Below are 25783 nucleotides of genomic sequence, written 5' to 3' on the forward strand. Positions count from 1 at the left end.
GTGCAGCACAATGTGGATGAATTTCTTGCTGAAGGAAATTACGCCGTGCTAATGATAATTCACTATGACATACATTGGTAATGATAATGATAATTATCCGTGTTACTCCTGCATAGCTATTCTACACGGTTAGTTAATAAAAACAAAGATAGAAAAGGCTCTATATAATATATTGGATGTGCAGATTTGTATTAAAAATCACAGATTTACAGATTCATTTGTTGGTATTAATGATAGATTTTAAAATGTGATTAGATGATTATAATCACCCAATGGAATGAGAGAGAGAGAGAATCAGATATATTTTTTTACTGAGTATAATGATTTTATGAAATTGACTGTGGCCCAATCAGCATAAATTACAATGTCTGTCTTATGAAGATCGTTACGACACAGTCACACCGTCGAACCCAATGTAACACAAATCTTAGCAATCAATATTGTAGAACGTTTTTTCTTCAGCTTCCCAAAGCTAGAATTGAACATAAAAGAAAATCTTTCGCATATGTCGGACCCAAATTATTTAATGCACTTCCTTCAAATTTACAAGTTTGTACCTCCTTGTTAGTTTTTAAAAAATTATGCAAGGCCTTTCATACGAATTGATAAAGAGCGAAATTATATTCCATTGATTTATAATGCTATGTATGTTTAAATTGTCACTTCCCACTCTATATTTTGGTGTTAATTGTTTCTGATGTTAGATATTTTGTATTTTGTATTTTTGATGTTGTTTGTTGTTGTTGTTGTTCATAGTTATCTTGACATGTATTTTAAACTGCAGGGCGCCTTTGTAAAGCAGTTTTAAGAACTGAACAGGCCTACCCTGCAGTATAAAATAAATAAAACAAAATAAATAAATAAATAAATAATAAACGATTGATTAATTTCATTGCATTGACTACAATGTGCAATCAATCGTGAATATCAAGCTTTGTGTTACCGGACCCAGACCTAGTCTGCAGTGCAAACCCTTCACTCGAGTGAAGGGTCTGAATTGCAGCCTACTCATGCCTTGTATACTGAAGGCCGAATTGAAACCAGCAAGTTTTGTATGTGCTAGTCTTTGCGTGGAGACACACTGGTTGATAAAAGTTTCAATCAGGGTCTGTGCCTGCAGACTAGCCCAGACCGACCAAAGCTATTATCATTTGCACCGTAACACAAAAGGTAGCGATTAATCGTTAACTTGAAAGAGCAATTCTGATTGGTTACTCTTCAGTGTACTGAGCAAAATGCACATGCAACGATGATCGTGATAGGCCATTTCATAAAGTGATTAATCGCTCATCTTTGTGTGACGGGCCCCTGATTTCGTTATTACCAATGATATTATCGGTCGTTTCGGAGTCTGTTTTGTTGATGTGACAGTATCATGATCATCGTCACGTTTGCTCTCCTGCAATATATTTGTATGAATGTTGATGACGTCACGTTATCAAGGAAAGAAAACGAGCATAATTCAAATTATTTATACATGTTATACACAGGGGCCGCGGAACGGTTTTCAAAGTGGGGGGGGGGGCGGGGGCTGACCATGCAAAAAATCACAATCATATGGTCATTTTTTCGTTTTTGTACACGGTTTTGGAAAAAAGTGGGGGGAGCTGAAGCCCCCCCCCCAGCCCCCCGCTTCCGCGGCACCTTACATGGGAAGCCAGCAAAGTGTAAAATGATGATTATATTAAATTCTTTCTCAAAGAAGGTACTACGGAAATTTGACCAAATTAAACGAAGATTTTAGCAAATTTTTAATGACGCTCAATATCACTGACCAATTTATTTCCTTTTCTCTTCCGCACGTAACAATCCGTATTCTTTTTATCTTCAAAATATGTTCCCCGTCCATAAAACTTAGCAGAATGTATAACTGGTAGAATTTTGAATTTTGAATTTTTTATTATCTTGTTCAATCTTGCAATGAAGAAGCATTACAGACAGCGTTATATCAAAGGTTCCTGTTTCTAAAGTGGCGGGAAAGGATTGTCAATATTGGACAATAAATCAAAATCATCTAAATGATAGAGTCTACCTTTTTTTCATACATTTATCTGCTATTTATTTTTAGTCATATTAATATCATAGCATCATCATGATAAATAGCATCATAATGTTCTTCACTTTGTCATTTAAAATGATTCAAATTGCATTTCGTAATGGCGGAAATTCACCGTCTCATGCTATCAGATATAGCATGTATAGTGAACAGTAATTGCGTGGCTCCGATTCCCGTGCACTACTGCCTTTAAATCTTTCGAAATGATTGAAAAATATCCTCAAAAAAGGATGTTTTGATTATTCCCACTCGATGGGGATTTGTAAATGGTTATAAGTACCGCGAACGCTAATTCAATGGGTCTACTCTCTGTATTAGTCCAATATAGATACAGAGACCTTTTTTCGGATTTATCCCTCATCTTTATTCATTGATATACAATTATAACTTTCGTCTTCCCTTCCTTACCATGCGAGGCGCTAAAATTAGACCAACTACGTACGTACATCGCTGCCTCGCGACCGTTCGTTCGGGGTATTTTCTCATGTATGCAAATAAGACGCACGTCACACGCGCGATCACACTAGTCTCCGTGAACAGGCTGCTGAGATGCATTGATCCTTAAACTCGCTCTGACGACTGTGTAATGAGGCGTTGTTCTTGAGATGTATGCGGCGTTACGCCTGTCTTGAGCGACTAAGACGGAAGGGGAGCCCCTTTTATCGTTGTGAATAAACAAGGTTCAGAAATAGAAAGAGCCAAAAGCATATCCGAACCACGAATAACATCACTCAGGTTATTCAGCGCTCCTCTTTTCACTCTCTCCCTCTCTCTCTCATCTTCTTTCCATTTCTATATTTAGGATTCATGCGTTGCCATGGTATCCCCCGCTTCACTCTAATCCAAGAAACAGGAACCGTTGGATTTTTTTTGTAAGTCCTCCGGATTTCGTCCAAAATAGCTCTCCTCAAAATACGTGGGATAAAGAAATGTGTGGCAATAAATGTCGTAGATATATTTACTTCCTCTCTGATTCCAAAGGCAGAACCAGACAATCAAATACTGTACAAATTAGATAAGTTGTTGAAGAAAGCGGAAGGGAGGGAATGAAAGGAAAGAAAATGGGAATGAAATCTCAAGACATTAATAACTGATGACATTAAGTTTGTATCTGTTTCATTTGCATTGCTACTGGAATTAGTCTATATCTTTTATCATCGTTGATATTAGAGTATATTTTTAAAACGGCTTTTATCGAAAGCAACCTGATGAAGGCCATGTGCTTGAAGGCATAAGTAGGCATATGATTTCTACCGTCCTTATTTCCGATTGATGTTGTATTTTTACCCCCTGATTATTTTACCAAATTGATGATAATGCTCTGACGTTTGTGATGACGAGATCACGTCCACTCTCTTTCTTCCTTCTCATCTTTTCACTCCCGTCATCTGTCTATTCTCTCTTCCTTTCCAACCACCTCCCCCCATCCTCCTCTCTCCCATTCCACTCCTCCTCTCTTTGTGTCTGTCTCTTTTCTCTTCATTTCTGTTTGTGTCTTTCTCCCCCCTCTCTCTCTCACTCTTAAGATTCCTGTTTGCCTTACAACTATCTGTCTTCTCTATCAATCTATGAACAATTTAGTTGAAATTACAATAGATATCACGTCAGGTGGATATGACTATATACTGGCTCGTCACTCATTTTCTATGGTTTTTTTATATTTAAAAGGAGAAAATAGATGATAGTTTTACTCTGTCAACTTCACATCATTTTGTAACCTCTTTCAACGATGCCTTCCTTGTTTAGTCGTGTTCTAATTCTACACCTTTACCTCTCTTCTTTTTTTTTTTACTTCCCTCTTTTTTATTTCTTTTTATCTCTCATTTCCCCTCATCTCTCCATCTCTCTCTTGAATCTTCCCGTCCCCTCTTCATTTTTTTTCTCAGTTTTTTTGCCCATTTTCTTCTCGGCCATGGTCAATTTTCACCTTCTCTTCCTTTCTAATTTCATTCGTTTTGTGTACCGAGTTCATGTGGAAATGAAACGGATACAATTTTTATACAATTAATGGTGAACACTCGTATCATATCGGATATGAAAAGGATATCAAAATGGATTCTACAGTAATTCATGGCCAATGACAATAATAATAGTATACTTGCTACTGAACAGGAAGTAATATGCAAGGCATAATGTCGATCAGTCTTTCTCTTTCATGAAACTCTTCCGTTCTCTCTTGTCTCATGTTCTCTTTATTATTTTCCTCATATTTCAAATAAAACACTATTCACACCAGTCAACTGTATTTTATTGAGCTTGTTTGAAATATCTCTTTACTTTGATTGGTTCATTTCATAATTCTGAAATTAACTGCCAATATATTGAAATCTTTGTCGTAAATTTAACCTGCATGTTTGTGGCAACTGTATGTAGACAATTTTAATTACATATGTATTTCTGTCTTTGTCACATTTTTACTCTCTTCACTTCATTGCCTTGTTCTTAAATATGGTCACCGACCTCCTTATTCTATTCTTGCTTCTTTTCTCCCCCCCCCCTCCTTTCTGTTTTTTTTTTCTCCTTCCTCAGGGCCATGAACTATTTTATGATATGAACTTCACAATTTTATAAACATTGTTATATGTCAATTATGATTCATTGTATGTTACTTTCAACTTACTATAACTTTTATTATCATAACCACTATGATAATAATTCTTAATTTGACTGATTGTTATTTATTCTTTATTTATTCATTTTTGCTGGGGGCTACATGTATCATTGTTTTCATTGCACTGTCTTTTGGTGATATGAAATGGTGCATTTTAATTGCCTTTCATTAGTCGATTTTTTTTAATTCTCTACCTTGATTATCATCATCACAAGGAGAAGAAGAAGAAGAATAGGACAAGTTCAAAAGGAAACGGAAAGAGGAGGCGCTGTTTTTTTTTTTTTTTTTTTTTTTTTGGGGGGGGGGGGTCTAAATCGCCTCCCATTGTTTCCTTTTATTTTACACATCAATAATTTATCACTTGCATGAAGATTATCGAATAAATTTAAATTATGTTTGACCTATTTAAATCTGTTTCTTATCGGTTATGGGGAAGGAGCTATCTCTCACCCTCTTGCACCTGTTACAGACACCTTCCATTTAAGTTAACTGTGATCAAGGTTTTATAATTGCCCTTTTGTTTTTCTCGTTCATTCTCTCCTCATTAGATCCGTATATTTTTCTACGCTACTGAAACGCACCCGTGATTGATGCCTTGCCCGCCACCCGCCACCACCACTCTAAGCAGCGCCCCCAACGTCGGGGTCTCACCGGCCTGCACCGCTGCCGTCACCAGCATAGTTCCCGGGCTGCCGTTGTCTCTGCAGCCTCCGCTTCCCTCTGCGGAACTTCTGATGCAGTACCGTAGGATGGAACAGCCCATGGGCCCGCCAACTCAAGTGCCGCCTTCACCATCTCAGCACTCCACCGCTCCGGTCCCTCAAGGCTCGGGCCCAATGGCAAGCCCGACCGTCCCACTATGGAACTCAAGTAAACATCATTTCTTTTCAATTCTTTCTAACCATTGGTATGAATGATATGCAGCTAGGTTTAAACCTGCAGGAAGGGCCTTACAGATCAAGGGGGGGGGGGTGGTTGTTTCACAAAGAAATGGGTATTTAACAGTCATATTTTAATTCCCAGTTGCGCATGGTACACATAACCGCATTGGTCAGATCATGGCATGGGACGGGCTCAACCGTGTATTATTTGATAGATCACACGTCGGTTCAATATCATGTGCGCATTTGCACTTAGGCATGACTTTTAGGCGTTCTTAACTCTTTATGAAAAACCCTAAGGCTTGGTGCAAACTTCTGAGCTCTTATGCTACAGTCACACCTGGGAAACGAAATCCAGACCGGCAGAAGATATTACACTAATCCCAGTGACAAATCATTGGTCGGTTCGGATCGGTTATGTTATGTTATGTTATCGGTTATGGGGCATTACCAAGGGCCTTGTACATATGTGACCTGCCACCCCAAAACCAACAATAAGTCGACCAAAATGAATATTGAGATTTTTATTGAGCTTGATAATCCACTTTCTTAGCTTTAAAATTAAATATAATATATTAAAACTGACCAACAACCGTCATTAAAAGTGCTTGGTTGAATGCGGAGGAAATTCAGCAAGAGCTTAAAAAAAATGAGAAAACAAGGTTTGAAGTTCAAGGTTCACTCAAGCATGAGATGTGCATACTGTGTAATCTCAGGGAAATTCCCAAGCAGTCCGAAAAGGTAGTGTCCAAGAAACTCTTGTATCTTTTCTTTTATTCAACTTCACGACTTCAAATTTTCACAGTATGAAGTAGAAGAATTGCTCTTCCAGATGAGCTATTTTAATTTTTGGTTTTTGGAGACTACATTACTTACCTGGCAACTTATTGGCGGTTTTGGGGTGGTAGGTCACATATGCTAGTGCCTCATTCAACTCATTGGTTTATGTTCGGAAGCCTCCTGCTCTCCATTTAGAATGGCTGATCTGACGTACAGGGGTTACCTTGTTGCATTACATCTAAAGTAGCCAATTAAATGCCATTTACTATACATGAAAGTAAACTTGTAGATAAGTGATTGTTACTTCAAACGGATAGGTCGAGATAAAGGACACAGGTATCTGGGTTTTTCTTTTCTCTGAATCCTTTCTTGCTCCCAAAAGTGCCATAATAATCGACTTATTGATTGTGGGTGTCCTCACCAAGACATGACAGGATTGCGGTTCATCAAATGCCATGGTAATAGCTCCTTCTCATGCATGTTGGTGAACAGTAATTACTGAGCGTAGAAATCAAAAGCAGCAGATCTTATGACATATGACCTAGGCATGACCTATGAAGCCTGAAGAATGACAAGTTTCTGATTTAGTATACTTTGTTGAATAATTCGGGAGGCATAACATTTGTGTCTCTAAAGGATTGTTCATCCAGACGTAGATTTTATTACCTTTTCCACTTCATGATGTTAAGGAATTGATTCTTTCCATAGTGACAAACCCAGTACTAACCCTTATCGTACTGACATTGTGAATCAAAGTCACAAACCTTGCTAGTTCTTATATTAGAAGAAGCTAAGACCAAAGTAGCTCTTGCAGCAGGAAATTTTATGCCTCAGGCAGTATCAGTTGTCAGTCGGGTAACTGAGTACCTTATGTGACCAAGTTTATGAGAGGTGCTTACGTGGTTTTTTCCTTTGCTAACTCTTGCTATCCCTCGCCTCACTCGAGGTGGTGTTGCTTATCCAGACTGGGCCTACAAACCGGAGTCAAGTCCCGGCAGCCGGCAGATCCAGTTGTGGCACTTCATCCTGGAGCTGCTGCAGAAGGAAGAGTTCCGTGACGTGATTGCCTGGCAAGGTGACTATGGGGAGTTCCTCATCAAGGATCCTGATGAGCTAGCCAGACTATGGGGAATGCGGAAGTGCAAGCCGCACATGAACTATGATAAACTTAGTCGAGCACTTAGGTGAGTACCATGGAGGACTTACACCCAGATTGTTGTAAGGAAAAATACAATTTCAAGTTCTTGAAAAAAACATTCTTAGAAAAAAAAACAGACCACTCATTAGGTGTCATGTTGGCCTTTCTGGGAATCAAATGTCCAAGTTCTGGGGTTCTTTTTTAATTTCTTTTTCTTTCCAAGCTGAATAATTGTTGAATTGTGCAATTTAGCACGTGGACACTCAAGGACCTTTTGTATGTGTACTGAATGTTCAACATTGGGATTGACCTCATCAGATAGCAAATGAGTCTTCTTTTTGTGTTTGCCTCTTTTGCTTATTATTTCTATTTGGTTTGTGTAATTTGTAACAATTCATTTTTATTTTTCGTTGAATCAACCTATCCTGTTTCAGATATTACTACAACAAGCGGATCTTGAACAAAACCAAAGGCAAGCGCTTCACCTACAAATTTAACTTCAGCAAGTTGATATTGGTGAACTACCCAGGAACTGACCTCAAATATGTGCCTCCATTCATTCCTGCCTCTCGGGGTGGAATTGGTTCCTCAACGGAAGATCCGAGCATGGATGATGAACCAAGCACACCGTCCCACCTGACGAAAGAAGGCGGATCATGCAGCGACTCCGGGGAGTCCTTGGATGGCGACGAGAAACCTGGCAGCCGCCGCCACCGTTCTCATAGTCTGGGAGACACCGAGCCACCATCAACCATGTCTGTTCATCCTCCCACGCCTACCCATCATGCCTTGCCACCTGGTTTCAGTGAACATGATCATAGATTAGCCGGTTTGATGAGCCCTAATCTACGTCACAATTACAGTGGACCTGCCTTTCAAGTAAGTACCTTCTTTATTTCTGCAATCGTAAAGGCATTAAAAAATTCACAAATCATGTGAGCTCTTTAGACTAACGTGATAAAATATCCAAAATCTACTGTCACTTCTTCCAGGCTGTCCCTGACATAGCAGCACAGATTACTTAACACCCCTTTAGGATTCATGTTATGATTGCTTTTCAAATCATCCGCTACTTGGTCGTTTTCACCCTGCACAGAAATTGAAAATTAGGGCAATAAATCATGGAACTTAGCATAGTCTATAATTCTTGCAACCAACCTAAAGTGAGCAATAGTTCTTCACCCATGACCTCTTGTGACACTTGAAAAGGTAGCTTTAATTTTCCTGTAGATGGTCATAGTGGCTTCGCAGTATGTAAGATTTCACATGGAGTGTCCCAATCCACCATTGTTTTTATGTACAAATGCCAGTGGGTGGAATAGAAAAAAAAAGTGTGATTCATCTAGAACGACACAGCAATGTTAATTTAGAAGGGGATGTCCTTATGTATTTTAAAGAAGTCTTCTCAGTCAAACCTTTCAACCTATATAAATGAGTATTCATTTGAAAACTTCCTTCCGTACACAAGTCTTATCAAAAAATTGTTTGTTTGCTCTCTTAGAATTAAGTATTCATATGTATATAGGTTGTTGCCGGTACATACTTCCATTTGAGGTCTACTTTGTAAAGTCAGTTTGTTTTTTTCTGAACTATTTCATGACGTTCTTTCTCTTTTCAGAATATTTACTTGATGGCCCTTGTTACATTACATAAAACATTGTTTTCCCCTTTTACTCTTTCAGATGATGCGGCCAGCATCTATCTTCTCCCACTCTCTGCCGGCCAGTCCTTGTTATCTATCACCGCTAGCCAGTCCATCTTCAACAATGAGTCCGCTCTTATCAGCACCCGGTCACCCGCATGGCCCAGCAAGGTTCACCTACACGCCAGCAGAGATCCAAAGGGCTCATCAAGAGGCTCAAGCGCAGGCAGCAATCGCGAGGTTAGAGCACGAGCGTGTCGCTCAACTCCGTGTGGCTGATGCGCATGCCAGGGCCTTCCCTCTGTCTGTGCCGGCGTCTCCTGGCACATTGTGGCGCACGCACACAGAGAACGAAATGCGCATCAGAAATCTGGAGCTGACTGCGGCCGAGAAGTTACAGCGGCAGGAAGAGCAAAAGCGACAAGAGGAACAAAAGCGTCAGGAGGAGCAGAAGCGACAGGAACAGAATCGCCAAGAACTCAAACGACAAGAACAACTTCGACAAGAGCAACAAAACCTAGAGACGCAAAGATTACAAAAGTCTCCTGAAAAGGAAATACGCATCCCAGAAAGGCCAGTGCAGTCAGAACTATACTTGCGTAGAATGGCTGAGAAACAGGCCAGACAGGCTAGCGAGCGTCGTGTCCCGCCCGCTATCACCATAGATGACAGAACTATCACAAACTCTGCAAGTGTTAGAAAAACGCCTGAACCTGTGCCGTGTACAATTACCAGCCCTCCAGAAGAGCAGCAAGAACATGTCAAGCCATGTCGGAAGACGCCTCCACCACCACTCAAAGTCGACTCAAAGCTTTTTGATATCAAGCCGCCAAGCAGTGCTCCCCCAATCAACGACAGGCTAGATGCTCGACGATTTGGACCAGGATTTAGAGGAAGTCCTGGGCCACCACGCAGGGTCATTGTCCACACTAGTAATGAGAGTCGATCTGAGGAAGACCTTCTGGATGCGGACGATAGCTCTAACAGCAATCAAGAATCAGTCCCTATCAAGCTGCGATTCAAACGCAAATGGAACCGCGACATCTCGCGCCCACCTTCATTCGCAGAGAACAACGACACAAAGTCTCCCAAGATTTTCTTTGACTCCAGTCCCTCGTCACGCTCCTTGCCTTGCACTCCAACTCAACGATCGCAGATGGGCACGTTTTTCCAGTTTCCAAGTCCGATGGAAACACAGACCGAACACGAGCCTTCTGCGTCCTCGATTCAACCTCCTAAGGAAAAGGAAAAAGAATCCTTACGTCGTTTCAGAGACTACTACTTTGAAACCAATCACGGTACCAAGGACAGTCGAAGATTATTACAGGAGCCAGAAAAGCGTCCAAAGGAACGCGTATTGAGTATAGAATCCATCATAGCAAAAACAGAACCACTGCGCCCAGTACCCAACATGCGTAGCTCCAGTAGTGCACCTAGTATTGCCACCACTTCTAGCAGTAGCACCAGCACTGGTAGCACTGAACTTGATAAAAATGAGATGGACAGTGAGAAACCTGTCACATCTTCCCAATGATACCTAGATTACAGTGTACATACCCAGGCGTTAGGTATTTGTAGGAAGGCACTTATGCTTATTCAACTTTTGGTAGAGCAGAAAGCAGTTATACAAAGTAGCTTCCCAGTCAGCAGCATGTTTTGATATCGCAGTATTTATGCCAATAATCATGTTTCTATATCGTCCTCTTGAGGAGGTTACCAAGTGACGTACAGTATATGGGCCAACTTCCTTTGTCGTCCATCTGAGGATGCATTCAATCAAGTTTTCATAAGACTATTAGCACAAACAAGAATCATGAACAAAATGCAAAGATCAATTGTTTTGGGGAGATCATTCAACTGCACTTCCCCCTATTTTTGTATCTCACCCACCATGTATCACAAATCGGTGAATTTGACAGAGGAAATAAAGGTCAACATTTGAGTGTATCAAATACTTGTCTGATTTTGGAAGAAGCCCCGTAGTAGCATCATGATTGAGATCAGGGGCCCGTCTTGCAAAGAGTTGCGATTGATCCAATCAATCGCAACTATGGAAAGCCAGCAAAGTCAACATATAAAATGCACGTTTAGTCAAAAAAAATTCTAGATATGAATTCATATCCATAAATTCATTGATTTCTTTACAATTTGGTGTGTTCTCCTTTGTTTACAAAGGACATTGTGCGAATTTCCTTAAGAAAAATTTATGAGATTGATGGATGTCCATATATTTGAGATTAATCGGATCAATCGTAACTCTTTGTAAGATGGGACCCTGCATTGTGTCCAAGAACAATCATGTCATTTATTTCAAAATCTCATTAAAAGACGTACAACATACAATTCAAATTGGAAGAAGAATTTACTGTGGAAATATATAAGAGAAAATGAGAAGGGGGGGAGGTAGCTATGCATAGGCCAATGGCCTTTCAAAGGCTTGGCTCTAAAACAAAAACATAACCTAATAATAATTATTGAAGAATAATTATAAGGGAGAAGGTACTGTAGACATCTGGGTGGGTGTGTGATGAGGCATTTTTTGCTGAATCACCTTTCTAAAAGCACCTGTTCAGCCTTTGATGTGCTCTTAGCCCTTCATATCTGCCATATTGAGTAGCTTATAACAGCTTGTCTCCCAATTTTAGTAGCTTATAACAGCTTGTTTCCCAATTTTAGGAGCTTATAACAGCTTGTCTCCCAAATTTAGTAGCTTATAACAGCCCGTCTCCTAATTTTAGTAGCTTATAACAGCTTATTATTTACAACTAGTCTCGTCAGACGGTCCAGGTGTAACCACAGTCTTGTTTTTGTGACAATGTAATATGAGCGAGCTGAAAGCATCCAATCCCAAGAACAAACGTTGACAAATTAAATGTGTGTCCTTGCCTTGTTTTTATCCCCCCCACCCCTGATTTTATTATTTTTATCCTTTTTTTGAATTCACATCCATTGACTTTTTATATGTGTGACTTTTTACAAATTATGTTCTATGGTATTGCACTGTATGAGATAATTATTTTTTGACTTGAAGTTGATTCAAGAATTACATATATGCTTCCGCCTTTAATGGTAACTATTCATGTAACATTTATTGATACTTGTGTTTTATTATTATTAAGAAATAGAGAATAGTGTACTGTATCGTTATTTTATTCTGTCCGTATACATACAATAGGGTTTGTATATTGTGCATGTGTGTGGGATGCAGATGTCTTGAAGTTTTAACCCTTGTATACGAGACGTCCTTTCATTCACGGCAGAAACTCATCATTTCTTGTAGCCATACCTTCAAACATGAATTTGAATGAAAAATCTTTTAGTAAATGATATAAAATAATTGTTTCATTGTGGGTGGCGTAACTGGCAGAGTAACTACTCAAGAAGTTGAAGTATTCAAGGGTTGTTGTATTAAGCATTTGCTGTCTTTCGTCATCACGGTGAAGATCCAAATTAATAGCTGCACTTGCATAAAGATTGGAGGGGTTTTGGGGGGCACTTACCCGCATCCTCCCCAAGACAGAAAAAAAGTATCCCACAACCAAGAAAGAAATAAATAGGTGGAGGAAGGAAAACGTTGAAATATACTATTTTCTTAATATATGACGTCTAAATCTATAATGAAACTAGGTTTTCATCAAAAAATATATCAAAATGTTCACCTAAGAGCGATTTTTAAGGATGTTTTCCTCTTTATCTTGTTCCCCGTCAATATTTGTTGCTTATGAAGCCACTAGTGCTGATCCAAATGCCGATTCAAGTATACTTAATAACGGTATGAAGAAAAAAATGTTATTGTCCATATCGTCTTGGCCTTTTTAAATAGGGGTTCGCATTGTTTGTTTGGCTTTTTATAAAAGCGATGGCGAGGGTAATATTAGCTTTTAGCCTTTAAATCTAGATACTGAAAATATGGTAATGCGCAGTGTATCTTTCGGAATTCGCTCTGTTTTCGGTCAGCCAAAAGTGCAAATCATGTCATTTTCGCCTGTTTAGAGTAAGAGTGATAATCACAAAAATGAACGGCATTTGATCGTTATAAGTTTGAAGTATTCCAAATAGTTTCAGAATTCACTGTAGCATGTGCGGTTTTTATTCTGTAATCAGTCTGCGTCGTTATCCATAACTAAATTAGTTAATAAAATGACCAATATCTGGTTTGATCTTCTTTAATAGAGAAAGACGTCTCGTATCCAAGGGATATAAGTAGTTGTAATTCATGTATTGTCGTTTTCATCAACGCCATTATATTCCTTTATTTATTTCTCTTGAAGAAAAAAAAGTGTTTCATGGAGAACTTGATTGTTCTGTTTAATGTATTTGTCATATGGCGCTGGCGTCCTCATGAAACTAGATTGAAACCCGATGCGGAAAGCGGCAAAGGGTGTGTCGCGTTTGTGCATGTATTTTCACCGTTGTTTCTAAAACGCAAATTATGCCAACTGCTGCTGATCGTTTATATTTATGTGATGATAAAATCTTTGTTTATAGATGCCATGTAAACGCTTCTTCACGCTATACTTTTGATCACATGAAGCGTTCATTATTTGAATATACTTATCAACCAATTATGTCTTCATGTTTACAAAGTTGTGTGAGTAGTATCCTATAATATTGTAAAATCAAATCATCGTGCACTGTAATTAGTGTGTGGGTGGTACTTATCTATTTGTGTATATGTAACTAGGTTAAGTATAAAGTCTGCTCTTTGATTGAAAAAAATGGATATCGTCCGACTTTTCTGCACTCTCTCTTCTTTTCACTATTTTCAATCGATTTTGATAATTTCTAGTTCGAAATAACCCTATTCATCACGTCTCATATGCTGCTTTCGTTTGTTTGAATGTTGTTTTCAGCATTCCAAAATGTGGTTGTATAGTAACCATTAGCAACGCCTCCACTTGATAACAGTTGCCTGTTTCCATGGTAACAAGCGGGAGAATGGCTGATTGCGTATTTGCCCTAAATCCGGTATTCTCATAAGTGTCCTTCTTATATCGTCCATTTTAATATTCAGTTTTAAAGAGAAATTTGGCTTTGAAAAATTTAGGATTCAAAGTAGTTTGATGATCATGTCGAAACTTAAGGCTATGATGATAGTATATATATACCGATCATTGGTTTCCCAACGCCTAAAAGAAAATGGCTTCTGAAAATGCCATCTATTTGTAATGTTGGCCAGTTTTATTAAGATGTGCTATACGCAACTTCCGGGATGCCCTTATTTAGCCGAAACGCGCTTTGCGGAAGAGAAGTAGACTTACTGTTATTTGCAGCTCTATTACAAAACTTACCTCTGCTAAAAAGCCGTGGCACAGGAATTGCGTCACAAATCGAGAGTCGCCTATTGACATTCGCCTTCCCATCCCGAAGAAGTTGCATGATACATTTTAATTTCATCCTTGCTAAGGTAATGCTTTACGTCTTTCTTAAGACCGGGTTACACTTGCACCGGAACCGAATCAGCTGCAAATTCATCCGAATACACGTATTCGGGTGGTTTCGGGTGTATTCTGTTCTCCCTCCGCGAATGCGAGAAAACTCGGGAAGGAGTCGGGAACATTCAAATCCGAACGAAACCATGCGAATTAGGCTCGAATCGCTCCGAATTCATTCGGGAAAATTCGGTTTTGGTTTAACCCTGGCTATTGATATTGGTCATGAACCTCTTTCAGCTTTTTTTTAAATTTAATCTTTCATTAATTCCTTCTTCTTTCCTCTCTGCCCAATGACATTCCTCTCCCTTCTCTCTCGCCTCCTGTCTCTAGCATATTCTAATTCTGTTATTTATTTCACTTCTACTCTCTTTCTCTTATTTTAAGGGTGTGTTTCATGAAAGAATACTGACAGTTACCAAAGTAACAGCCAATCAAAATCAAGGAAAGTTGTCATCAGATTCGACAACTTGTCGGACAAAAATGTCGATGAAACACTCCCCAAAACTTCTTGTTTCTCGTCTTGTCCCTTTTTCACGTCCACCACCTTCATTCTCCACGTACTCTGACCTCCTTTAATCTTCCACCCCCGCGCGCCTGTTACCCATCTCCCTCTTCCACTTCCGGGTTATCCCTTATCTTGACGTCACGATTTTGATTCTAATTTATTTCACGAGCCAGTATCTTTCTCAGCATGTGAAAAACGATGTGTAGCAAAGTGAATTGTAAACAAAATGGCATCTTAACGCTTTATATAACAACTCGAAAATTTCGATGATTCTTTTTTTTTTACAAAGAATAACTATCGTCATTACTATCATGAATTTGAGACAAAACTAATTCAAGAAATAATGCCATCAGGAAGGACTTGCGAAATTACATTTTGTCATGCTCTTTTGATGATATTAAAATTGTAAATTGGGATTTCGATTGTATTTTGCTTTCGAAAATGATCACGTGATTATCTAAACGGTTTTAGAATTTTTTGTTTTCATTCTGACTTGTGCTAAGAACGAGCTTCAATTAAAAAACAAACGAACCATATCATGACTATTTGATAACATTCGACTTGAAAAAATGTAAATTTACATAAATTTAATGCTATGCATTGATTTAATCAAAGATCATGTGGAAATTCAAATGATATAATTTTAATTGAAACTCGCGTTACGCTTTTAACAACGTCAGACAAATTCCATACTCCTTCGTTGTGTCAAGTCAATACTTGTCAAAATTCGTATATTTTTTTTTTTTTAATTATTGACTTTTATTTTGGGGGTCTTCTTGATAAATGACAAAAGCCTGTTAAAGGATTGCAGAATTGTCGCTGATTATATATATTTTTGATCATGTGTAAATGGCATAATTATATCTTTCATTATTGTAGCAAATATTTGCTTGATATGGAAGGGAAATATAAATGCGATATTTTTTATCGAAAGGAAGTTTCTCTTTTCTGTTAAGTTTTGTGTACAGTATGTTCTCTTCATTTTTTTAGTCACAGATTATCTTATTTTGTGTATGGAGTTATATTATTGTACATCTTTAACACATGTAAATGATATTGCCGATAAGTATAAAATTGTTGTTTATTAAACTGCAATGCCTATTTGGTAAACAAACGTCTACTTTTTGTGCGTGTGTGTTTTTTTTTATCTGAGACTTTGGTTCGGAAAAAAGGGGGAAGAACTTTAAGCACGTGCAGTTTATTCAGGATCGCTGATCCTAGGTATTTCAGGTAGTAAAATGTGTAAATAATTAGGTCATTACATTCTGCCAAACGAAGTTTAAGAGAGGACATGAATCAGCTTACGAAATGGCAGGCGGCTGGTCGCTAAGCAGCGATTTTCGCCGAACTACTTCCTCAGTTTTCACCCAATGCTCAGAAGACTTGGTCTTTGAGTGAAGACGTGCAGGAATTTTATTCAGAATGCGTTATCTTGGATATTGTATATGATGAAAATTTTGTTTAACAAAAGAAAATCTTACGGAGCGAATCACCCCTTTCCTTCACGCCCGGGTCCTATACCTCATTCAACTTTCATATCCAAAACGGAAAAAGGTGGCTGAGAGCCTAAGACGCGACGCGGCGTCAAGAATACTCCCCTCTACCCCTCCCTAATATATATATATATGTATATATATGTGTGAAGTTATACATGTACAACAGCTTTGGCAACTCTTTTATTTAAATATTGTAAAGAAATGAATGAAGAGAACAATGGTAGGCGTAGCTTAAATCAAGGTTCCCCAGAGCTATCTACCCTTTTGGAAAAAGTGGTCATGCTTGTCATTGTTCAAAACCCACCTTCACCCGACAAAGGAAATTACGATTGGTATAGTGTCGAAAATCTGTCTATCTGACGGTCAATCGGATCGGGGTCGCCCGAGCCACTAACCCGTCTCTGTGGTCTAGTGGTTAAGGCACCGGCGTTCAAAGCTGGGGGCCCGGGTTCGATTCCCGGCAGAGACATTTTTTCGGCATCACCAATTTTTCCAAAAGGGTAGATAGCTCTGGGGAACCTTGATTTAAGCTACGCCTACCATTGTTCTCTTCATCCATATCTTTCACACAATATTTAAATAAAAGAGTTGCCAAAGCTGTTGTACATGTATAACATATATATATATTATATATAATAAACTTTTGAAGAAAATAACAAAATGCTAGGAAATTGGGACCCGTTTATTCCTCTCTCCTGCGTCCTGTTGGTATCTGGAAGGGATATTCTGGCTAAGACGGTACCCCCCCCCCCCCAACAAAAAATAAAATAAAATAGAGGTCCCATAAAATCATTCACATTTTTTCAAGAATAAGGGGGGCTGTAAAAATATTTTAAAATGCATTATTATGGACATATTTTGTATACATGTAGGTGCTTTTATGTATATAGCTCGTAAGAACACGTGAGACGGTGTTATACTTATGTAAACCTTTGGTCACGCGTTGTTACCATGAATTATGCCCTATTTTTTTTTAGTATATTTATTTTTGATAAGCCTGCTCTTCTAATCAATTCATATTTTCCCCATTTCGACCTCGCCTTATCATGTCTAATGAGTATCCCTTTTAAATTTAGAAACGACGAGGGGTTATTTTTCTTCTCCCAATAAGAAACGACTTCTGATAATTTTCAAGATGAAGAATAGAGGTCCCATAAAATTATTCACATTTTTTCAAGAATAAGGGGGGGGGGGGGGCTGTATAAAGATTTTAAAAAGCATTGTTATGGACATATTTTGTAAACATGTAGGTGCTTTTATGTATATATAGCTCGTGGGAAAACGTGAGACGGTGTTATACTTAGGTAAACCTTTGGTCACGCGTTGTGACCATGAATTATGCCCTATGTTTTTGCTATATTTTATTTCTGATAAGCCTGCTCTTCTAATTAATGCATATTTTCCCCCATTTCGACCTCGCCTTATCATGTCTAATGAGTATCCCTTTTAAATTTAGAAACGACGAGTGGTTATTTTTCTTCTCCCAATAAAGATACAACTTCTGATAATTTTCAAGATAAAGCTCAGGAGGGTGTTGGTGCTTCATAAGGCTGTTCGTAAAGCTAGGGTTACACCGGGTGCTTCATAAGGCTGTTCGTAAAGCTAGGGTTACACCGGAAACGAATCGGCTGCGAATCCATCCGAATACACGTATACGGATGGATTCGGGACTATTCTGTTCTCCCTCAGCGAATGCGAGAAAATTTAGGAAGGATTCGGGAACACGGAGGAATTGGGCTCGGTTTGAAATGCTCAAAACCAGCCGAATACCCTCCAAAATACTTGCGAATGTGGCCACAGCAAATTTCATTCGGGATGTATTCGGATGACATTCGGTTAGATTCTAGCCACTATTCGGCTGGCATTCGGCTTTATTCGGGTCAATTCTTGGCGATTCTGCGCTAAATCGTGATTTATTCGGGACCTTTTCGTCTCTATTCGGGGAGCTCCCCGAATGAGATATGACCAGGTCCCGAATCCATCCAAATTATCCCTTATTCGGACAGGATCAGTCCGAAATTATTTGGGAAAATCGGTTCTGGTGTAGCCTTGATTTAAAGGGGAAACTCGAAAAGTTTGTAGTAAAAATAGCAGAAAAAATAATTAATATTGGTGAAGGTTTTATGAAAACCCATTAGAAGTTAAGAAAATTATGTAAATTGTATTTTTTTCATTTGTGAAGTCATAATTAATATATACGAGCAGTAAAAAGTTTTTAATGGTTCGTGACGACTTTCTTTACTTTTCTTTTTGGCATGTGGTGTGAAATGATTGGTCTATTTACTCAAGATACAATAAGATTTATTTTCAATTTTCTGATGAAATAACACATCAAATTTTTTACCATACGGTATGGGGGTAATTTGCTCACATAATTATGACGTCACAAATGATATAATAAAATTCTAATAATATTTTTAATTCTTTGATGGATTTTCCTTCAACCTTCAATATTTTTAAATTATTTTTCCTGCTATTTTACAATAAATGTTTTGTCTGCGTGAATTTCCCATTTAAGGGACTACCCCGGTCTAAAAATAATATCTTGATAAAATAGAGTAAATTTTACCAAGAAAAGCCCTGAAAATTTCATCAATATCTGAAAACAAAATGACGAAGTTATGCTCGCCGCGGCGCGCCGTTGTGAATTTTCCGTTACCATAATATGTTAGTAAATGAATTCATAATTGCTTTTTCCTATTTTCATATAATGTGTGCACAATTATGTCTTCCTTATAACAAAATAAGTTGCCGGAATGAATACTTTACGTATCAAATGAAATGCCAATCCAATATGCAATCCAAAAATAGAAAATGATAAATGGGGACTTGACATATTATCCACTTGCTCATTGCGTATTCATGAAGACATGCAAAGAACAGTTTCATCGAAACAAGGCAAAGCTTTAGAAATGTCATAAATTAAACATTTGTTTTTCCTTCTCCGACTCTGATGAAATTTGTCAGTGTTCATGTGTGTTTAATTTTACTTGAAACCATATTTCAGAACCCCTTAAAGTGATGGTCCGGGCTGAAAATATTTATATCTTAATACACGGAGTAGAATTCACTGAGCAAAATGCCGAAAATTTCATCAAAATCGGATAAAAAATAATAAAGTTATTGAAGTTTAAAGTTGAGCAATATTTTGTGAAAACAGTCGTAATGAATATTCATTAGGTGGGCTGATGATGTCACATCCCCACTTTCCGTTTTCTTATGTTATTACATAAATTCATATTTTTTTCATTATTTCATACTTGTGTGAATAATATGTCTCCCTTATAATGAAAAAAGTTGCAGCAATAAATATTTAATGCACTAAATCAGTTGTCAATCAAATTTTTCTAGTTCTTGGAGGAAAAAATTGGAATAAATCTAATTTTATATCATAAAATACAAAAGAACAAGTGGGGATGTGACATCATCAGCCCACCTAATGAATATTCATGACGACTGTTTTCACAAAATATTGCTAAACTGTAGAATTCAATAACTTTGTTATTTGTTATCCGATTTCGATGAAATTCTACTCTATTTTTTTTGCTATAAATACTTTCAGCCCGGACCATCCCTTTAAAGGGAAAGTTCACCCTGACAAAAAGTTTATTGTAAAAATAGTATATAGAAAAAAATAATAAAAAATATTGCCGAAAGTTTGAGGAGTTATTAGAAGTTTAATTATTTGATTTGTGACGTCACATGCGAGTAGCTTTCCTTCATATCGTTTTGTTTTTAATCAATTATGAAATGTCATTTTGTCAGAAAATTGAAAATAGTTTTCACTGTACCTTCAGTATAGACAAACATTTCACACCTGTTCCTATACAAAGAAAACAAAAACCATTACAAAAAATGAAATAATCTGTGGCGAAGCCGGAAGGCAAGCGTGGTGGAAAGGGGTGGGGGGGGGGGGTAGAAACATCGTTTCATTTTCAATTGTTATGAGGCTAGGTGAGGCAGGGGCGCGGCCAAACGAAAATACGTTTGGGGGTCAATGTGCTTTTAGGTGATATTCAATTTTTTTTTACGCGGTTTTGAAAAAAAAATCAAATTTGAATTACTAAAACTCGCTTTTTGGTCAATTATGGGGCTATATTAGGTCATACTGTTAACATTGCCTCCCGCGCGAGAAGTTGTGAGCGCTAATCGCAAGCTCAAACTTTTGGGCATTTCAATAAGAAATGAAAATTAAACATTTTGAACAGTTCTCGTAATCATGAAAAAGATGTGTATCTAACCAAAGAATTAACGCGAGCACGAAGCGCGAGAAGAAAATTTATGATATTCCAACCAGAAAACTGGACATTCTAAGCATTTTTATAACCAGAAAAAGGGTAAGTACCTTATTACATAACAACTGAGGCGAGCGTGAAGCGCGTAAATATATTTGTGATTTTCTAACCTGAAATGTATTATATGTTGTACTTCAAAAAGAGTATTTGATTTTAAAAAAGGGCAAATTTCATTTTAAAAAATGTATTTTTCCTTTTGAAAAAGGGCATTTTTACCGACGGGGATTTTGTTTTCATAATCAGCAGAAGCTGTTAAAATGACACCCCTCCCCTAAAAAAAAATCCCCTTATCTGGGGTTTATTCGCATGTGACCAACAGTCAGTCCCCAACATTCTAAATCCATTCGTTCGATAATGCAGACAGCAATTGCTCAGAGAAAAAAAAATACGATGTTTGATCCAATTAAGCGCCAACTCTTGATGCAACTGCTTTGACCACAACACACACACATGTATCGTCCGTTGAAACTATTACTGCATAATATTAATATCCTGTTATTTTGAATTGCAACACCATTTTCGTTACAAAAATAAATTTATTTCATTTTTGGATTAAAGAACCTTATTTCGTTTTCGGACTAACCTTTGTAATTACGAATCTTAATTGCGTTTTCGGACTAACGAACCTTATTTTGTTTTCGTATTAACGAAACTTCGCAATTGCGAACCTTCGGAATTACGAAAGTAACCCACACCAGACAATGGCCTGTACTATACTGAAGAAGATTTGATAAGAGTAGTCTTGATACAGAAATTGTGTGATTGATATTATCACCACAGAAATACACTTCGTTGGGCAAAAAAAAAATGTAACCGCAAAGCACGCTCTTTCTTCAGAGAAGAGGGTGGCAGTCAGATAACCGACCTTTTTATTTTCCCTTTTTGTTTTTCTCAAAAAAGGTCTCTCACTCGGATGAGGTCTCTCTTACCGACAGAATATACTCATCATGCATATATTTATGCGGGGTTTAATTCTTTTCATCCTCGTATATCCTTCAGGATTTAGGGAGGCACTCTCTCCTTTTTTTGGACGCATTTTAAAACAGGTTACAATTATTAGGATGAGGGGCTGTTTTTCAGTCATTATTTATGTCAAGACTGTCGAATAGGCTGTTATCCAAATCCATGACTGTGTGTGTATATGTACATATATCAGCAGAACATGTAAGTCTAGATTAATATCCGTGTTTTTTTTTTTTCATTTTTACAAACCTCTTTCATAATATCCTTTTAGAAGTATGCTTGGCCCAAAAGTTTTCATCGTGTTTTTCATATTATTCATTTATAATGTATTATGTTTCGTTTACCAAATTAACACAAAGGACAATCCCTTTTGGGAGGGGTTTGAAAAAGATCACCTTCGGGAGTAACCACCCCCCTTGTATGTGTGTGTGTGTGTGGGGGGGGGGGGGGAGTTGTCAATTTTTTTTTCTTGAGAAACACGCACACCCTCTTAGAAATTCTTTCCCATATTATACACACAGTGGTGGTCAAAATTTATGAACCCCACCAGAAAATGAACATATTGAAAGTGCACTCTTAAAAAGGTTGGACTCACAGAGAAGGTCCAATTTTAACCATCACTGGGCAACATACTGTCCACACAACTATTGGTTAAAATCTGTCCAAATTGGGTAATAAAAACTAATAATTGGGTAATAAATAAATTTGCTCAATTGGATAATAATTGCCAAGAATATAAATAAATAAATATATATATAGATAGATGTGTGAAATTATACATGTACAACAGCTTTGGCAACCCTTTAATTTGAATATTTTGTGAAATAAATGGATGAAGAGAACACATATCATATATATATATATATATATATATATATATATATATATATATATATATATATATATATATATATATTACATATATATATATATATTATATGAAGAAAGATTTGAGAAGCAGACTATTATTCACTTCATGCAGATGGAAAACCAGATTGATGAGACCAGATTAATGAGATCACTATTGATGGAGTGCAGCAGTGTTTGCTGGGGTTCCCTAACTTTCGAGCACAACTGCTTAATATATAACTATATACACTTAGAACTCCTTAATTAGATCCGTCATAATGGAAATCTTTGTGTAATTTAATGTACTCTGTATTGAATGATTGTTTTTTTTTAATTATGTACTCTTTGTAAAATATCTTTGTATGTTCTCATATTTTGTAAACATGTATATTTCAGCCACTGGCTGCCAAGCATGTATATATTACCAATAAGCCATTACTATACTATACTATACTGTACTATACATATGCACTCTTTGCCGATGCATTTCATCTTTTAAAACATATAGGCCCGTATTCTGAAGTCGGGTTTAACTTAGACCACGGTCTAACTCCGTGTTAAAATTATGGGGAGCCACAAATCCAAAATATTATGTTTATATTGTATATTTCTTATGTTTACTATTTTTTTTCATTTTCCTTTCATAACGAAGGAAAATACTTCAGCTACCATTCCCAGACAATTATGAACAATTTGGATGTCAAATGAGTTAATAAATTGAATGTGTATTGTAAGGGATTTGTGCTCCAATTGGCTCTCCATACTCAAACCACAACTTTAAACCAGGGTTTAATTTAAACCCAAGTTCAAAATACGGGCCATAATCGTTTTCCTTCACACTCAAAATGATTGCTTTCCTACTTTTTCCTTCCTTCTTTCAATCATACATTATTACTTACATCGTCTACTCGTCTATCACAAACCCCTTTTCATTTTTTCTCCGTTTTCACCAGTTCGTTATTTCTCAGACATCAAGTTACTTTTATTAGTCTTTATCATTTTGTTTTATTCTCTATTTTCGGTCACAATTCGTCCTGTTTCAATTATGTTTATTTCTCCTTTTGTCGTCCTTTTTTTTTTCTTCGTGGTATTTTACTCTTTATTAGTTTTGTCTTGTTCTGTGGGTTACCTTGTTCTTTTTAATCTATTCAGTAAGTCTCCGTAGGCAAATAGCAACCATTGCGTCTCTCCCCCCCCTCCTCTTTCTTTCTTTCTCTTTCTCTCCTCTTTTCTCTTCCTTGAGGGAGGTTCACATTATACAAGCTATGCTTTTGAGTGAATCTCCCATTTCCACAGATAGCTTTTTTTTCTATTTAAATTATATATCACAATTTGTCTACAAAATGCACCATATTTTGTACATATCTTTATATGTTAATTATCATGGATGTTTTTTAATATGATTATAGTGACAATGATTTGTATCGCAAATATTTGTTATAATGTATGAAAATGATTTGTATCAATATTTATGTCATTTCTGTTGGAAATAAACCTGAATCTGAATTTCCCGCCCGCGTCTTCCGCACATCCACCTTCCATTAGACAGTATTGTTTTCAGTCATTCTTTCTTTAAAAACCGAACATTACACTATCTCATATTTACTGACCTAATTATGTAACAGGCCCCCGGGAACGATTTTTTTTTTCGCTGGGGGTGGTGAAGTAAATTTAACAAGCAAAAAAACAAAACAAAAAACAAGGTTTCACTACAAAATGAAAGTCGTTTGGGTTCCCAGAAATTTGACAACCAAAGAAGAAAGAAAGAAAAAAAAGGGGGAGGGGGGGGGGGGGTGGTTCTACACAAAATGTTGGTCATTTACAATACATTTCTCCGGAATTCCAGGGGGTGCTGCCTATGGAAAATAATACACGCAGCACCCCCTGGGAAAATCCCGAGGGTGCTTCAGCATCCCCAGCACCCCCGCTTCCCAGGGTCATGCTATAAATATCATGTTCTGTCTCCCCTCACTCTCCATTTCACTTTCCTTGTACACAATTTTTTACCGAGGGAGGGAGAGGGGGCACAACGCGTAAATATTTTAATTCACAGAAACTCAAAAGACGAGGAGCGACCAGGCTTGTAGTGAGAGTGCACTTGCATTTTATAAAATGAAACTGAAGGATTTTGTGCAAACTTTTGGTGAATTTTGTAAAAAAAATAAAAAATAATGGGGGGGGGGACTGCCTCCATACGCCCCCTGCCTTCGGCTATGATATGGGGATTAAGAAATGAAAGTGTGTTTCAAGTAAAATGTCTGTGGTTTTTCAATATGATATACAACCTTTTTCAAAGCAAGGACTGGGATGAAATCTTCAGGATATAATCGTTGTCTGTAGCTTCTTAATATCCAATCCCTGTAAGGGCAATTCCATAGGTTGGTGGACATGAGCTCAGTGTGTCTTTGTATATATAGCCCATCTGAACAGTAACGTGAGTAACCACTTTATCTGCACCCCTAGTAAAAACCATGTGTTATTTATTTATTGAATTATATACAAATTTGTCTCCCTAAAATACTTCTTTGAAATGGATATAATCAACTTTCATAAAAGCCTTGCATGAGGACACTTTTCACTTATGTCCACTTTTCATTTTATGCATGTCCAAATCATGTAACATGAGTAACCGACACATTTCAAAGATTTGCCAGGAGCATAATGAAATTTCCCAAGTTTTGTTTTTATAGAAAGGATAGTCAGACTGTGTACTATGTTCTGATAAAGAGATGTTTAGTTCCTATCAATAATAATCATGGAGTTACAGCTCCAAGTATGAGTCAAGGTGTCTCCAAATGTAACGTGGGTAACCGTGGAATAGCTCATTAGATGATCTATTAGAGTAGAAGGAAAAATAAAAATCATCGCCAATAGGGGGCGCTAGATATGTCTGATTTTAATATTAAAGGGGTGAAAATATTTATATCTAAAAAAATAGAGTAAAATTCACAGAGCAAAATGCTGAAAATTTCATCAAAATCTGATAACAAATAGCAAAGTTGTTGAATTTTTAAAGTTTAGCATTATTTTGTGAAAATAAAGGTATATGCACGTCATCATGAATATTCATTAGGTGGGCTGATGATGTCAGATCCCCACTTTCCTTCTTATGTTATTACATGAAATCATAAT

The 25783-nt window shown here is 37.3% G+C and overlaps 1 protein-coding gene across 2 annotated transcripts in view; it reads left to right on the forward strand.

Annotated features, from left to right (window-relative positions):
- The window catches only part of LOC129266169 (ETS translocation variant 3-like), a 37804-nt gene extending 21642 nt beyond the window's left edge, over positions 1-16162 (forward strand). Inside the window, exons 2-5 of one of the 2 annotated variants that reach the window (XM_054904014.2) lie at positions 5216-5537; positions 7275-7512; positions 7901-8345; positions 9149-16162. In XM_054904014.2, coding sequence (XP_054759989.2) covers positions 5258-5537; positions 7275-7512; positions 7901-8345; positions 9149-10642 — 2457 coding nt within the window. In that variant the 5' untranslated portion in view covers positions 5216-5257 and the 3' untranslated portion in view covers positions 10643-16162. The remainder of the gene's footprint in view (positions 1-5215; positions 5538-7274; positions 7513-7900; positions 8346-9148) is intronic. The other variant, XM_054904015.2, reaches the window with a different exon arrangement.
- Positions 16163-25783: the final 9621 nt, after the last annotated feature.

The sequence above is a fragment of the Lytechinus pictus genome, chromosome 8 (genome assembly GCF_037042905.1).
Source record: "Lytechinus pictus isolate F3 Inbred chromosome 8, Lp3.0, whole genome shotgun sequence".
Classification (NCBI taxonomy): domain Eukaryota; kingdom Metazoa; phylum Echinodermata; class Echinoidea; order Temnopleuroida; family Toxopneustidae; genus Lytechinus; species Lytechinus pictus.